Here is a 14,505-nt window from a genome sequence, read left to right on the forward strand (position 1 = left end):
CTGAGGAATCACTGAGTTTGAGATCCTGGGTCACCCAGGGCAAGTGGTCTACAGGCAGGTGGAAATGCAAGTTTAGAGCAGAGGAGACTGATGTGGGTAGGGGCTAAGGGATTCGTAAGTGGTTAAAGCCAAATGAAACCATATGGGGGTATTCCCAGTATAACTTAGGAGAGTGTAAAAGGACAGGTGAATGGAAGAGGTGAGAGAGAGGACAGGGCAGGGCAGGGCTGGACAGGGGAGTGGCCCAAGGACCTCTGGGGAATACCCGTTTTTAAGGGTAGAGAACACAGACCTCTTGACAGAGACCAGGAGTCAGGAGAGACTAACAGAAAAATAATGGTAACTAGAAACAATGTTAAATTAGAGCTAAGTGAGAAAAAAAGTGCTAATGTCTTTAGAAAAAATGGAGGAAATTTCACGTTTCAGTTTGTTGTGAAGAACAGACTTTAATTCCTTTAAGAGCTGTGTTTAAGAGTACCCAAATTGGCTTGGAAATCCCGCTCATCATTTTTTTAGAACTATTATTAAAAAGCATACAATGCACCTAAAAAGTCACACAAACTATCTCAAAAATACTAATTGTTATATCACTTCAATGAGTTGATGATTAATTCTTCTGGTATTAACCATGTGATTTTAAGATAAAAGTACGTCATGGAACAAATTTTGAGGATCAATAAATTAGAAAAGAAATTACAATTTAGATTATGGTGCTATTCAGTTTAGAGACTATACTTCTAAAAAAATTGTATACAAATGTATGTAATCAAATGATTTTTGTTATAAGTATGTATTATTCAGAGAGGTTAAGAGAAGTGAAGAAAAAAACAATCTAATTACGTGTGGGAAATGTTTTATACTCTCTTTTAAGCTTTAAAATTGCCGTTAAGGGTTCTGATTGTTCTGCAGGAAAACACAACAAAACATGTTTAACTTTGTGTAACTATAGTATCCCACACTTATTTAAATAAAGAACTCTGTTATGGAGCATTTTCCTACCAATGCTAGTAGGTAGGAAAATACTGAGAAATACTGCTTTATGGGATTTGTGTTTTCTTAGTTATTTTGAATATTATCATCCTTTTTTATTTCAAAAAAGTATGTCATTTTCCTCTTTAAATAGACTACATATAACAAAGGCTTCTTTATTAACTATGTTTTTAAACATATTTGGCCCAAAATTATTTTCAATGGTAACAAATATCCAGTAATGTAATGCAAATGGAATTATATAATTGAATTTAAAGAAATTCATTAAAGCTAAAATTTCTAGTATTTCAAGTTCCTTAATGTGAATCAAGGGCACACAATTTGCATCAGTATAAATAAGTATATAGTTCAGCCACTAGATGGTGATCACAGTGAATTTTTGTTGCTGATTTTCATAACTGAAAATTCATTAGTTGTGCTATTTTTTTGATACAGAAAGGAAGAGACAGACACTTTCCCAGATGAGCAGAACATGATTTATAACCAATGTTTACTTCTTAGAAACGGTGGAGTTTCTGTTCTACTGGAACCTAAGTTCTTGGATATAGAGTGACTGGTGAATCTAAGAGAGATTATGTAGATAATGTTGATAGCCAATGAAGTAAAACATAGAGAAATGTATATATAGTGATATTACAATGTAGGGTCGTCAAAAACTTGGATTTAGCAGGGGTTAAGCCATAATGAGGGGTTATACTGGATCAGATTCACACAACATGCATACACATGAGGGAAAGGGGAAAAGGAAGCCCTGTTTTCAGAAAACACTGCCGGGGCAAAGGCTACCTGAGCTCCATGAATCATATGTCTGGAGCCAAGACAACATCCTTGCCCTCATCCTGTGGATACTGGGGTTTCTTCTGCTCTTTCACAGCCTAACTCACTGGTTTCTGCCTCTAAACAAACACTTAAATATATATTTAAAGAAATATCACTATACTTTATCATTTTCTAAGTCACTAAAATGTATTTGAATATAATCCTGATTAAAACGATTTCCTTAGTCAAAAGTAAGAGTTGGGTTTTTTTTTAGATGTTTTAGGGCTTTAATGTCCTTCACATGGTCAACATAAAACACTGACAATGGATGAACAATAGGGGAAAAGACTGTTCAGCGAAGATCTTCCCGAACTCACGGCATCACTGGTCAAACACCATAAAGAGAACAGTCACATGGACAGTAAGGGAGTTTAACAGAGATTTTTAGTTTAACAGCATAACTGAAAAACAAAGAACCAACCAAGTAAGCAAGCAAGCAACCAACCAACCAACCGTTCTTCTACCCACTGAAAGGAAAGTAAAAGTGAATCGGGGAGCTTCCAAATCTTGTGAAGCAGCTTAAAAAGGGAGAGGGGAGGGGGAAGGGGAGGCACACAACAGTTGAGAACGTAACACTCTAATGCACAAGGTCAAGGATCCTAACATTCTCAAAGTCTCAACATATACCAACAAGAACCATATTATTAGAAATATAAAGGCACAGAGATATAAATGCATAGAGATATAAACTATTTGGTATTAAAAACAGACCTTGCTATATAAACGTATAGTATGTCACTTTTATCTCTTTATGAGAATAACAGTATAAAGAAATATCTCCAGTTTGCCTTTTAGTCTGGAACATCACAACACGGTCGGTGGTGACCTGAATTAACAGCTGCAGAATCCAGAAGACCCCACTCTGCTGTCATCTTGCAAAGGATCAAAATTCAGCACCTAGAGGACCCCACCCACCCTCCATGCTGTGTGTCTGTGTGTCTCTAAAAATAATAACCTGCAATTTGCATATAATTAAACCCATAGGCATCTTCGAATATGAGATCTAGGGAGAAAAAGTAGCAGCAAAGACAACAGTAGCTAGAATTTGGTAGAAAAGCAAGAGAAGATTTTTTAAAAGCTTCCACTTCAAGTCAAGATTAAGGTTAAGTTTCAACAGCTGGGCTTAGCTGTGGATGTTTTGCTGTTCTCTGGAAAAAAAAGAAAATCTATCATAAGGATGTTCATTTGAGAAAAATACTGTTTGTTTAGTTTTTTTAGCCATGACCAAGTGAAAGAGTAAGAGTATTTTTAATTTTAAAGAATTTACATATTGCCCAAATACTTAGGAGTATCTATTTTCCTGAGTCCCTGAGTACAGTATGAGTTGTGTATTCAGACTTATAAAACTATTTGCTGAACTACAAGCTCCTGAATCAGAACTCAAAGCCATTCACTTCCATTTTTCTGCACTTCTCCTGCCATTTGTCCCAAGCAGACCTTCATGACCCTGAGCTTTTGGACATATTGTTCTTTCTGCAAGTATGGCCCTTTCCCCCTTTCCTTCGATTGATAAATTCCTCACGTGCCAGTAAAACTTGATTTCCTCAGTTAGTGCTTCCCTCAAATCCCCAGTAGAGGCAGTTACTGCCCTCTGTGCTCTTCACAGGACAACGTTCTCTTCACATTCAAGCAAAGCAAAGAGAATGCCATCAATGTTTGCACAACTTCCTTCCTAAGACAGGAATATAATTCTAATTAACATCTAGTAAACTACTCGGCATGCTGTAGGCATCCAGTATTTATTTACTGAATCATTCCATTAATTAATTAGTTAATTTTAAAAGCAATCTTAACTATGAGTATGGTTTTCTGGAGAGGGGCAAGATTCTTTCTGAATATTTAACCTACCTGGTACAAAATGGGAATTGTACTCAGGAGGGGCACCAGGCCTTGGATCAGGTGATTTTATTTGATTCTCCATTTCATCTGCAAGTTGTTCAGGGCCTGTGGGGACTATATTTTGGGGGAGAGAAAGGGGACCTGATTTACAATGGGAATGATAATATGATTACAGAAGATATTCATTTTTTAAATTTTGGTATGCATCAATGAATATAACCAACATGACATACACTCATTTTTTATAAACAAGCAATTCATTATGTATATTAGACATCAACCTATTAATATATTTGATGAATTTTTAGCCCGAATATGGACTTAAAAATAAAACTAAGCAATTATATTGTCATGATCAAAGCAACAAGCTTTCATGCGAGTGTTCAGCTGACCTGATGCTCATTCCTATCTACATAAACTCCTTGCACAGTACCAAAACTTCCTTCTCCTATTATATAATAGGGAGAGTACAGTCATTTAGAGTGCATCTGATTTAGTCCCGAATCCTTTTTGGAAAATGGCTGTGTTTAAATAAATTCAAAGCACAACACAATAAATACTTAATAAATTTAATATATAACGTGATGAATACTTAATAAATTTAAAACATAACACAATGAATACTTAATACTTTAAACAGCAGTAATACTACACACGGCTCAGCTGGAGGTGGTTCAGTCTTCATCTCCAGTGAGTCACATTTTTACCATATTCTGCCTAAAAGCAACCTAGATCATTGCTGCAAGGGAGGTACTGAAGTCACTTTTGTTATGTTATAGCTTGTCCTCTTGTTGAAATTAGAGAAATTACTCACTAGAAGGTAGTCCTGACTCTCTTAACTGGTTGACTTTTATCTCATAAGAAACACAAATCCCACAGATGTGGTGTTTCTCTCCTTGTATCATCTCCTACATTGCTTGAAAAAGCAGCGCTACTTTTGAGTCTTCTTCTGTAAAGGCAAGCTGCCATCACAGGCTTTTTATTACTATTACCTCTCTTTGCAGATTTACTCTCCTACCTGTATTTTTCCTTTACCTAACTTTCCCCCACATACTTTAGAGATTTTTGCAGTACCTATATGCCAGTATAAAACCCTTTTAATCCTTTTCTGTCAAAGATAAAGAGGAATGTTCATATATATAAATGAACAAATGAATGTATATATATGTATATATATATATTCTTCAAATATTAAACAAGTGACTTAAACTTGTTTAAGTTTAATTGGAGTGAAATAAATTGGAGTGAAATAAACTCCAATTTTTTAAGGAAAGGAATCACACAGTTCACATTTGAAAATAAAGCATATTAAAATTTATTCACAAAAACTTACCTGACATTTGAAGAATTCTAATTAATCCTGAAAAAAAACACATTTTATACCTTTAAAAATATATTTATATAGTTAGTATTATTATTTAGTGATACATGTAACAAGTTCTGTGATTCTTTTAGTCCCCAGTTACCTTTCTTTCATTCCTTCATTAATTCAACAAATATTTCCTGAGCATCTATTATGTACCAGGGACTATTATAGGTGTTGAAAATACAGCAGTAAACCAGATGGACACTCTGCTGGAGATTATATTCTAGTGGAGTGAAACATATCAAGAGATATTTAAGATTAAATTTAGGTAGTACAGTTATGAAGAAAACAAAGTTAAAGATTAAGAAAAACATGGATGAGGCGCTCGAGGAGGGTCAGGGAAAAGCTCTCTCAGGAGGTAAGCTTTCAGCTATCTGAACTATGACAGAAAGCATTATACTAAAAATGTAGGAAGAGAGTTCCCAAAAGACAAGAAAGTAAGTGCAAAGGCCTTGAGACGGCAATGAGCTTGGGCAATGAGCAAGGGAGAGAAAGAGGTCAGGTGTGACTGGAACACAGGGAAAGAAGAGAACCGAGGTCAGAGATGGAGACAGAGGTCTGATCATACCTGAAACTCATGGCAAAATGTTTGGAATCTGTTGTAATTGCAGTTGGGGGTCTTTGGAAGACTTTAATCAGTGGATTGACCAGATCTGATTTAAACTTTATCTTGAGGGGCAGGAGTAGAAGCAGTGGGGGAGGGATGGCAGCAGTAATCCAGGTGGGAGCTGATGCTGGCTTAGACTGGGGAGGTGACATGAGAGAGGGTCAGATGCCGTCAGATGCATAACAAGATTTGGAAGCAGAACCCACAGGAGTTGCTGATGGACTAAGTAAGAGAGGAGTCGAGGATGAGTCTCACTTTTTAAGCCAGGGTACCCGAGCTGATGGTGATGCCATTAGCTGAACTAGAGAGGAAGATGGTGGGAAGATGGTGGGAAAATGTTGGGACTGGGGTGGGCAGGAACCAAAAGTTTAAATCGGGACATGTTATGTTTAAAGAAGAGTCCAAGAGAAGACATGTTAAACATTTAAATAACAAACATGTACATGTGAACATTATGAGAATAACTCAGAGAAGTAATCTAGAAGTTGGGATGATATTTGAAACAAGGGGTGGAGGTTGGGGAGAGAGTTCATTGATTTCATTAATTCAATCAAGGGGAAAAGATTATTACAGAAAGGAATTTCAGTATTTCAGGTTTCTGAGTTCTGGGCGATGACAAATAACAAGTAGAAAACATCAGCAAAAGCTATAATACTCTGAATGCTTATCAAATGTCAGGAAAAGGCAGAGCACTTTTCATATATTATCTCCAGTTTGCACAGCAAAGAAACCATAAACAAAATGAAAAGACGACCCACAGAATGGGAGAAAATATTTGCAAATGATACGACCAATAAGGGATTAACCTCCAAAATTTACAAACAGCTCATGCAGCTCAATATCAAAAAAACAAACCACCCAGTCAAAAAATGGGCAAAAGACCTAAATAGACATTTATCCAAAGAAGACATGCAGATGGCCAAGGGGCACATGAAAAGATGCTTAACATCACTAATTATTAGAGAAATGCAAATCAAAACTACAAGGAGATATCACCTCACAGCAGTCAGAATGGCCATCATCAAAATGTCTACAAACAATAAATGCTGAAGAGGGTGTGGAGAAAAGGAACCCTCCTACACTGTTGGTGGGAATGTAAATTGGTGTAGTCACTATGGAGAACAGTATGGAGGTTCCTTAAAAAACTAAAAACAGAGCTACCATATGACTACCATATGATCCAGCAATCTCACTCCTGGGCATATATCTGGAGAAAAACATGGTTCGAAAGGATACATGCACCTCAATGTTCACTGCAGCACTGTTTACAATAGCCAAGACATGGAAGCAATCTAAATGTCCATAGACAGATGAATGGATAAAGAAGATGTGGTACATATATACAATGGAATATTATTCAACTATTAAAAAAATGAAATAATGTCATTTGCAGCAACATGGATGGACCTGGAGATTATCATACTAAGTGAAGTAGGTCAGACAGAGAAAGACAAATATGATATTGCTTATATGTGGAATCTGAAAAAAAATGATACAAATGAACTTATTTACAAAACAGAAACAGACTCACAGACATAGAGAACAAACTTATGGCTACCAGCGGGGCAAGGGTGGGGGAAGAGATAGATTGCAAGTTTGGGACTGACATGTACACACTGCTATATTTAAAATAGATAACCAACAAGGATCTACTGTATAGCACAGGGACCTCTGCTTAATACTCTGTAATAACCTAAATGAGAAAAGAATTTGAAAAAGAACAGACACATGTATATGTATAACTGAATCACTCTGCTGTACACCTGAAACTAACACAACATTGTTAATCAACTATACTCCAATATAAAATAAAAATTAAAAACAAACCAAAAAAAAAAATAAACAGGGACTTCCCTGGTAGTGCAGTGCTTAAGAATCCACCTGCCAATGCAGGGGACACGGGTTCGAGCCCTGGTCTGGGAAGATCCCACATGCCGTGGGGCAACTGGGCCTGAGTGCCACAACTACTGAGCCTGCGCTCTGGAGCCCACGAGCCACAACTGCTGAGCCTGTGTGCCTAGAGCCTGTGCTCCACAATAAGAGAAGCCACCGCAATGAGAAGCCCATGCACCGCAACGAAGAGTAGCCCCCACTCGCTACAACTAGAGAAAGCCCGTGCACCGCAACAAAGACCCAACGCAGCCATAAATAAATAAATAAATAAATAAATAAATAAACTGGAAAAAAAGTAAATAAACAAAACAATGTAATAGTGAAAAAAACAAATGAAAACATCTAATACGTAAATGGCCAATGCTGCTAAACTCAAGTACTTCTAAGTTCCCAGTCCATGTTCTTTCCAATGAGTTGTTCTGCTTATCAGAGTACAGAATGTGGTCATTTGTGTTGCTCCAGTAGGGTAGAAATCACCGATACAGGGTAGGTATGCCAAAGAAGCATTAGAACACTATATGAGTGAGTAGTCAATACAGACTGAGTTGACCCAGCAAATGTCACCACGGCATAAGCCAGTATGTAGATTCTAGCCTCCTGCCAAGCCTGCGTCAGTGTTGGACCATTTCCTCTCCCTCTCTGGAGCTGGAGTTAGTTGTACAATGTCCTATGTGTCTTAAAAGTAAAAACAGCTCCCTGGAGCACATCACAAATCCAGACCCAACTGCAGGCCAACCAAGAGTTCCAGGAACTGGTCCTATTCCTTTAATGATGGTAATATCTGGTGTTTAGGAAAATGCCCCTATCTTTCTAGAACCTTAAATTCTGGACATTCCTAGGAATGTACCCTCAAGTGACTGCATGTGTACACACAGGTTATATACGAGAATATTCTTGACACACTGTTCATACTAAAAGAAACTAAAAACATTTCCAGCGCCCATCAATGGTACCCTGGATAAATATATTCTGGTATATTTATATGATATAATAGTATACTGTAGTGAAAACAAAGTACAGCCATACCCATCAACAGAGATGAATCTCGAAATTACAACACTGTACAAAAAAAAGGAGTCATAGGAGAACACATATGAGTCCATTTAAGAATGTTCAAAAGCAGGAAATGAGACAAAACGCTTTTTTTCTGATACATGTACGGGGGAAACTTTAAAGAATAAAATTAGGTAATTAATAACACAAAATTTAGGAAAATGGTTACCTGTGGAAAAGAAGTGATGTGGGTAAAGTGTTTAGCTCTGGCCCTCAAGGGGCTTGAAGTTCCTGCTAATGTTCTAGTTCTAATAGGGTGGTGAAACAGGGGTGATGGGTTGTTACTAGTTTTTAAAGAGTACATATATGTTTATATCTGCATATTTATATGTATGACATTGTTTCACAATAAAAAAGAACCATCTGACGGTTATATGTTTAGTGTAACTTTCTAACTAAACATCTATTGTTCTTTTCTACATCAAGCCTGGGGATTGTAAACTGTCAAATAACTGTGATGGAAAGTAATTAGACCAGATTATTGAGTGCCTTAGTAAAAACGGGCCAAATTATCAATCTATCTATCCATCTATTCATCCATTCATCCATATATCCATCCAACTATCTAGAGTGGCAAATGGTACAGCATAGTGCAAAAGTGGCATATGTTAACAATTGCTGAAGCTAAGTGAAGACAGATTTGAACATTTTTATTACAAAAACAAAAAACTTGAAGGAAAACAAGTACATAATTCTGGACCCCAGAAGTGAAATAATACCTCTGGGGTCCAGGCCTGGAAATCTGTACTTTTAACTCAGTCCCACGTGATCCTTTTGATCAGGCATGTTTGGACTGATATAGTGTAAAGAAAAATAACAGTTCTCAACCATGCCAGGCAGAAATTAGCATTCAAATGTGATTCCAGCGATTGAAAAACACCTTGAAAAAATAAACCAATTTTGAAAAAATTTAAAATCTATAAGAATGTTTTTTAAAGTAACTAATATTAATGAATTTAAAGTAAAATACACCTACACATTGCCTAACAAGCTGCAAGTGCTCATGGAATTTGTTTAGTCCTCCCTCCTTTGAGCCACTGGTTTCTTTTTTTTTCACCACTCTAAATTCTCTCCCCGTTCTTAAAAATTTTACAATATAGTTTTGTTTTTTTTTAACATCTTTATTGGGGTATAATTGCTTTACAATGGTGTGTTAGTTTCTGCTTTATAACAAAGTGAATCAGTTATACATATAACAATATAGTTTTATCAACAAATGTTATATAAGGCAGGATAATGTCCTGTTGGTACAGTCGTGAATGTTCTAAATTAATCTTCCCTTAACATTCAGTGGATTGTTTCAGATTTCTCATTCACTCAGCAAGGCCAGAAAGTGCCATACGTTGAAGAAAGACTGACTTTTGGCTTTCTATCAAAGGGAAATCAGATAGAAAACTGAGCTGTGTCTCCGTAATAGGTTAGCATCACATGGTCTAGAGAACTCAATTGCAGAGGCCTTCGCATTTTCAAGGCTTGGGCTACATACAGGGGAATCTAAGCCAACTGAAGCATAAATAAGAGGGAAAGAAGACATGGGCGAGATAGCATGAGGTTGGGGAATCTGTGGTTTGCCGCTGTGCAAGGCAGCCCTGGTATCTTAAACGGCATCCCACAGCAAGAGAGCATTTACCCGGATACCACTTGCTGCAACAAGCATTGCAGCTGTGTTATATGCTCATGCTTCAATTTCACCTTTGTAAATAGTGACACACTCGCAAAGTGCAATAAAACCGCAAGTCCTTGAACCATACCATGGATATTCAATCACAAAACTGAAAATGACAATCAGCTTTTTGCAGTTGAGTATTTACTAGAATCTGTCCTGGTCTCTTGGCAAGAGAGACTCTGGGCACATGAGAATCTTGCCGTTCTTTAGGCACACGGCTTGGAAACCTGCGTGTGAAATCTCAAACCTTGGGCTCTGCCTGTTTCCAGTGCCTTCAGCTGTGAGGGGAGAGAAGAGAAAGCAAGAGGTCCCTGACCATATAATTCCTTCAGCTCCTTAGCAGGGGCAGGAAATACAGCTAGTTCTTGCAAAGTCCCAGTCCATCTACCACAGTTCCCTATTTGGGTATTCAAATGTAGTATTAGAAAAAATGCTGCCAGTCATTTAACACGTATTACTGAGCATCTATGTGTAAGACTTTATGCTGGGTTCCAAGCTGATACCAACAGATGGGCTAGGACCTGGGACCCTTGTCTCCTCGAGCAACATAATACAAAGAAACTATAAGGGACTGAAAATAACTACACGCATGCACAGTGGGGCAATTATGAGCAATAAGATACAAAAAGGCCACAAACCAACTGCCATTTCTGAGGTGCCGAGAGTAAAAGCAGGGTCCTGTGCGTGATCCCTGCACACAGCACCACCAAGGGGATAGGAAGAGCACCTAAGCTACACCTCCTGCCCAACCCACTGACCCGTCCCTACCCTCACCCCATTTAAGGAACCAGCTTAGCCCCTGCCTCAGGGAGTGAGCAAGGCCACCTGCTTCTTATTCTCGCTCCCTCCTGCTGCAGTACGAGCCCCAGTAAAGCCTTGCCTGAATTTCTTGTCTGGCCTCTTACCAATTTCTATTGATTAAAGAGTCCAAGGACTTGGGTCGGTAACAATTCTAGCAGATATGATTTTATAAGCATTGTTTGTAAGGAGTTGCAAATTGGAAAAACTAGGAAAAAGAAAATGGAGACACTGCTGGAGGGCTTTCCATATTTGTAGCCAAATGAAAGACAATGAGTAAAGCATAGCTTAAGTGTCTGCTTATATTTTTAAGATGAATGGATTTATTTAGTAATAGACTTTAAAATGAGCAGAAAATTTAAAGATATCATCTCTTTGCCACTTATTTCAAATATACTGTGAAACTAATAAATGTATTTGTTTAAATGTAAGGTACCAATGACTATACCTTAACTTATTCAAACTATTCTTCCATTTTTACTGTTTACACCTTTTTGGTATTATGAACAATGCTATATAATTCCATTTACATAAATATTTGCACATACCTCTGCCATTCTCTTATGATAAAACAATTTAAGAAGGATTCTATAGGTGGATGTTTCTTATAATTTAGGGAACATTTTGCTATTTTCTTTCTAGCAGACTTCTTCAGTTTAAACCTAAATCATATCTGAGTGACCATCTCAATATTAAATATTATCTTCCTTTAAACTTTTCCCATATGCTAAGGGAAAATTTCCTTTTGTATTACCATGCCATTAAATATAATTCTTAATTCCTTAAATATTAAGAAGAATAATGTGCTTTTTGAAAGAGAAAGTTTAACTGATACAGTGGCTTAATAGATTTTAAAGAATCACTAACGCAAAACTATTACAGAATAGTAGGTACTCAGGAACTTTTACTTATATTCAAAAGGATTGTTGATTCTTCCTTTTATAAGTGACCCTTTAAATACCTATTGCTAATTCAAACATATAAAACTCTATTCATTTCTTCAAATGAAGCAAGATAAAGACATGGAAATTTAATGGCTGCCTAGGGAAACAGCCCCTCAAATTGGGGGTTTAAAAGCAACAGATACATTGTGTTTCTAATTTAGCTTGCCTGTGGATTCTGGATTGAATATTATAATAGCTAGGTAACTACTTTTTTGAAAGAGAGAAATTTTAAATTAACACACGTTTAGGGGTAGGCTCCTTGAAATCACTGCTGAAGAACAAACTAGTTCAAATCAGATTTGACAGGGGTATCCAGAAATATAGCCTCTGATCCCACCCAAATCTTACACATTTAGGGTTTAACTAGATTTTTGCAGTAAATTCACTAGAGGTATTACGTGTTCTTTTGCTCACTTTTCTTTTTACATTTCTTAGCTTTATACTGATGGATGAAAAAGACTGGATGTCCAAAAACTGATTATTATTTTTGTGGCCAATATATCAAATCAGATCTCCCATTATTGATGATCCCTTTCTATCTTTAACTTGTATTCAACAAAAATACTTTAAAACACCTTCATAGGCAGTTTACAAATATTAACTTCATAGAAAGCTTTATAGAAGAGATACTATAATAGTGGTGGAAACTGAGGCACAGAGAAGTTATTAAAAGGCTATTCTCCAAGGCTGTACAGTTAGCAAGAAGTTGTGGCAGCATTGACTGGTGATCCAGTTTCCCTGTGCCTTCCTTTTATCCAGTGCAGCTGTCTACCTTTTGGCCAAACCAGAACTCTTCAATATTTGCCTTTGAGGTAGGGGAGAGTTGAAAATAGAAAAAACACAGTTGACCCTGAACCACAGGGGTTAAGGGTGCTGACCCTCAGCAGTCTAAAATCCACCTATAACTTTTCAGTTGGTCCTCTCATCCCTGGTTCACATCCGAGGATTCAACTAACTTCAGATCATGTGGTACTACAGTTCCTATTTAGGAAAAAATATCTGCATATAAGTGGACCCTCGCTGTTCAAACCTGTGTTGTTCAAGGGTCAACTGTATGTACAATTTAATGAGCTACTTTTTGTCTTTGTAAGGCACAGCAATTCTGGTGATAGACTTGGTAAAATCAAAAAGCAAAAACAACTAGTTCAAATATGCTACTCTTTGAATATGAAATTCATTTTATAATTGGGTGGGTCTGGTTTTTGAAATGGCTTTACAGTAATGGTGACAGATTTATATTAATCTCTCTACTGTGGCTCAGCAAAAGGTTTGTGGATTATAGACTAATTCATATGTGACGTTACCATGGATAATAAAAACGTCAGCTGTAAATTTTAAACTGAATCAGTTTATGTATTTTAGCAAGCGTAATGAGGTAGGTGAAAAATTCATTTCACAAAAAATTCTGCAGCAAGATTTCTTATAATACAAACAGAGCTAAGGAAGATGTTTTTCATGGGTTTCCCCACCCTTGTCCCTGAGAAACTGGCCCAAAAGGAGATCATGTTTATGAAAGGGAGGGCTGGGGTCTCTGCCATCCTATGGCCCAACAAAGCCACTGGGGCAAAAAGAAAACCCCTTTCTGGCTTGGAGGGGGTGCCATACGGTGGAGAGAGGTGGAGAAGAGGAAGAAGGGCAGTGGAGAGTAAGCCTCCCCATAAAGAAACTTCAAGAGTAGGAAGAGAGAGAGAATTAGCAGCAGATACGATAAAAAGTAAACGGTCTTGAAGTAAGAGCCTTAACAAGGATTAAGTTTTATGGAACCCCCAACTAGAAGGTAAGTTCCCTAAAGAAAGATTTTTACTTTTTTACTCCTGTACTCCTAGTACATAGAACAGTGCCTGCACATGGTAGGTAACCAAAAAATATTGTTTAAATGAAACTTTTTGCTGTGTAAAATCCTATGCTACACCCTTTAAGAAAATCTACACTAAAAGCTTGAATTATTCTTCCACATCTCTGGGTATATTTTTGTTTTCTCTGAATACAATTCCCTACAGATTCCGGATCATGATGGACTACAGGATTTATGCACTTTACACATCAGTTTCTCAGTGTAAATTTCCTTTATTTAAAAGTTTTCTGACTGTTAGTTGATTCACATGGAGATAGTTGACCTGAATTTGTATATTTCTGTCACTTTTGCGTTGTCTATAGTATTACATTATTGTGCTCATAATCGCAGATGTAATTCTCTTGACCACATACTATCTCTACAACCTCATATGTAGAGATTACTATGTTAAAAATTATTTATATTTACTAAATATGTAAATATCACACACACATATATGACATATAATACTGTTTATATATTATAAACTTTTATTTATACATATAATTATATAATACATAATACTAAACCACAGGGCTGGAAAGCATAGGTAAACTGGTCATATTTCTAACTTCTCAAGCAGATAACTGTTGTTACACTTCAATTTAAAACTACCTAGGGGCTTCCCTGGTTGCGCAGTGGTTGAGAGTCCGCCTGCCGATGCAGAGGACACAGGTTAGTGCCCCGGTCCGGGAG

The 14,505-nt window shown here is 37.0% G+C and overlaps 1 protein-coding gene across 3 annotated transcripts in view; it reads right to left on the reverse strand.

Moving 5' to 3' along the window:
- Positions 1-14,505, reverse strand: part of PLSCR4 (phospholipid scramblase 4) — a 39,264-nt gene that overhangs the window by 14,062 nt on the left and 10,697 nt on the right. For all 3 annotated transcript variants that reach the window (XM_024769095.1, XM_024769093.1, XM_024769094.1), the window contains exons 2-3: positions 4,982-5,008; positions 3,658-3,762 (exon numbers count right to left, since the gene is read on the reverse strand). In XM_024769095.1, the coding sequence (XP_024624863.1) occupies positions 3,658-3,762; positions 4,982-4,988 (112 nt within the window). In that variant the 5' untranslated portion in view covers positions 4,989-5,008. The remainder of the gene's footprint in view (positions 1-3,657; positions 3,763-4,981; positions 5,009-14,505) is intronic.

Source organism: Neophocaena asiaeorientalis, unplaced genomic scaffold (genome assembly GCF_003031525.2).
Source record: "Neophocaena asiaeorientalis asiaeorientalis breed wild unplaced genomic scaffold, Neophocaena_asiaeorientalis_V1.1 scaffold118, whole genome shotgun sequence".
Lineage (NCBI taxonomy): Eukaryota > Metazoa > Chordata > Mammalia > Artiodactyla > Phocoenidae > Neophocaena > Neophocaena asiaeorientalis.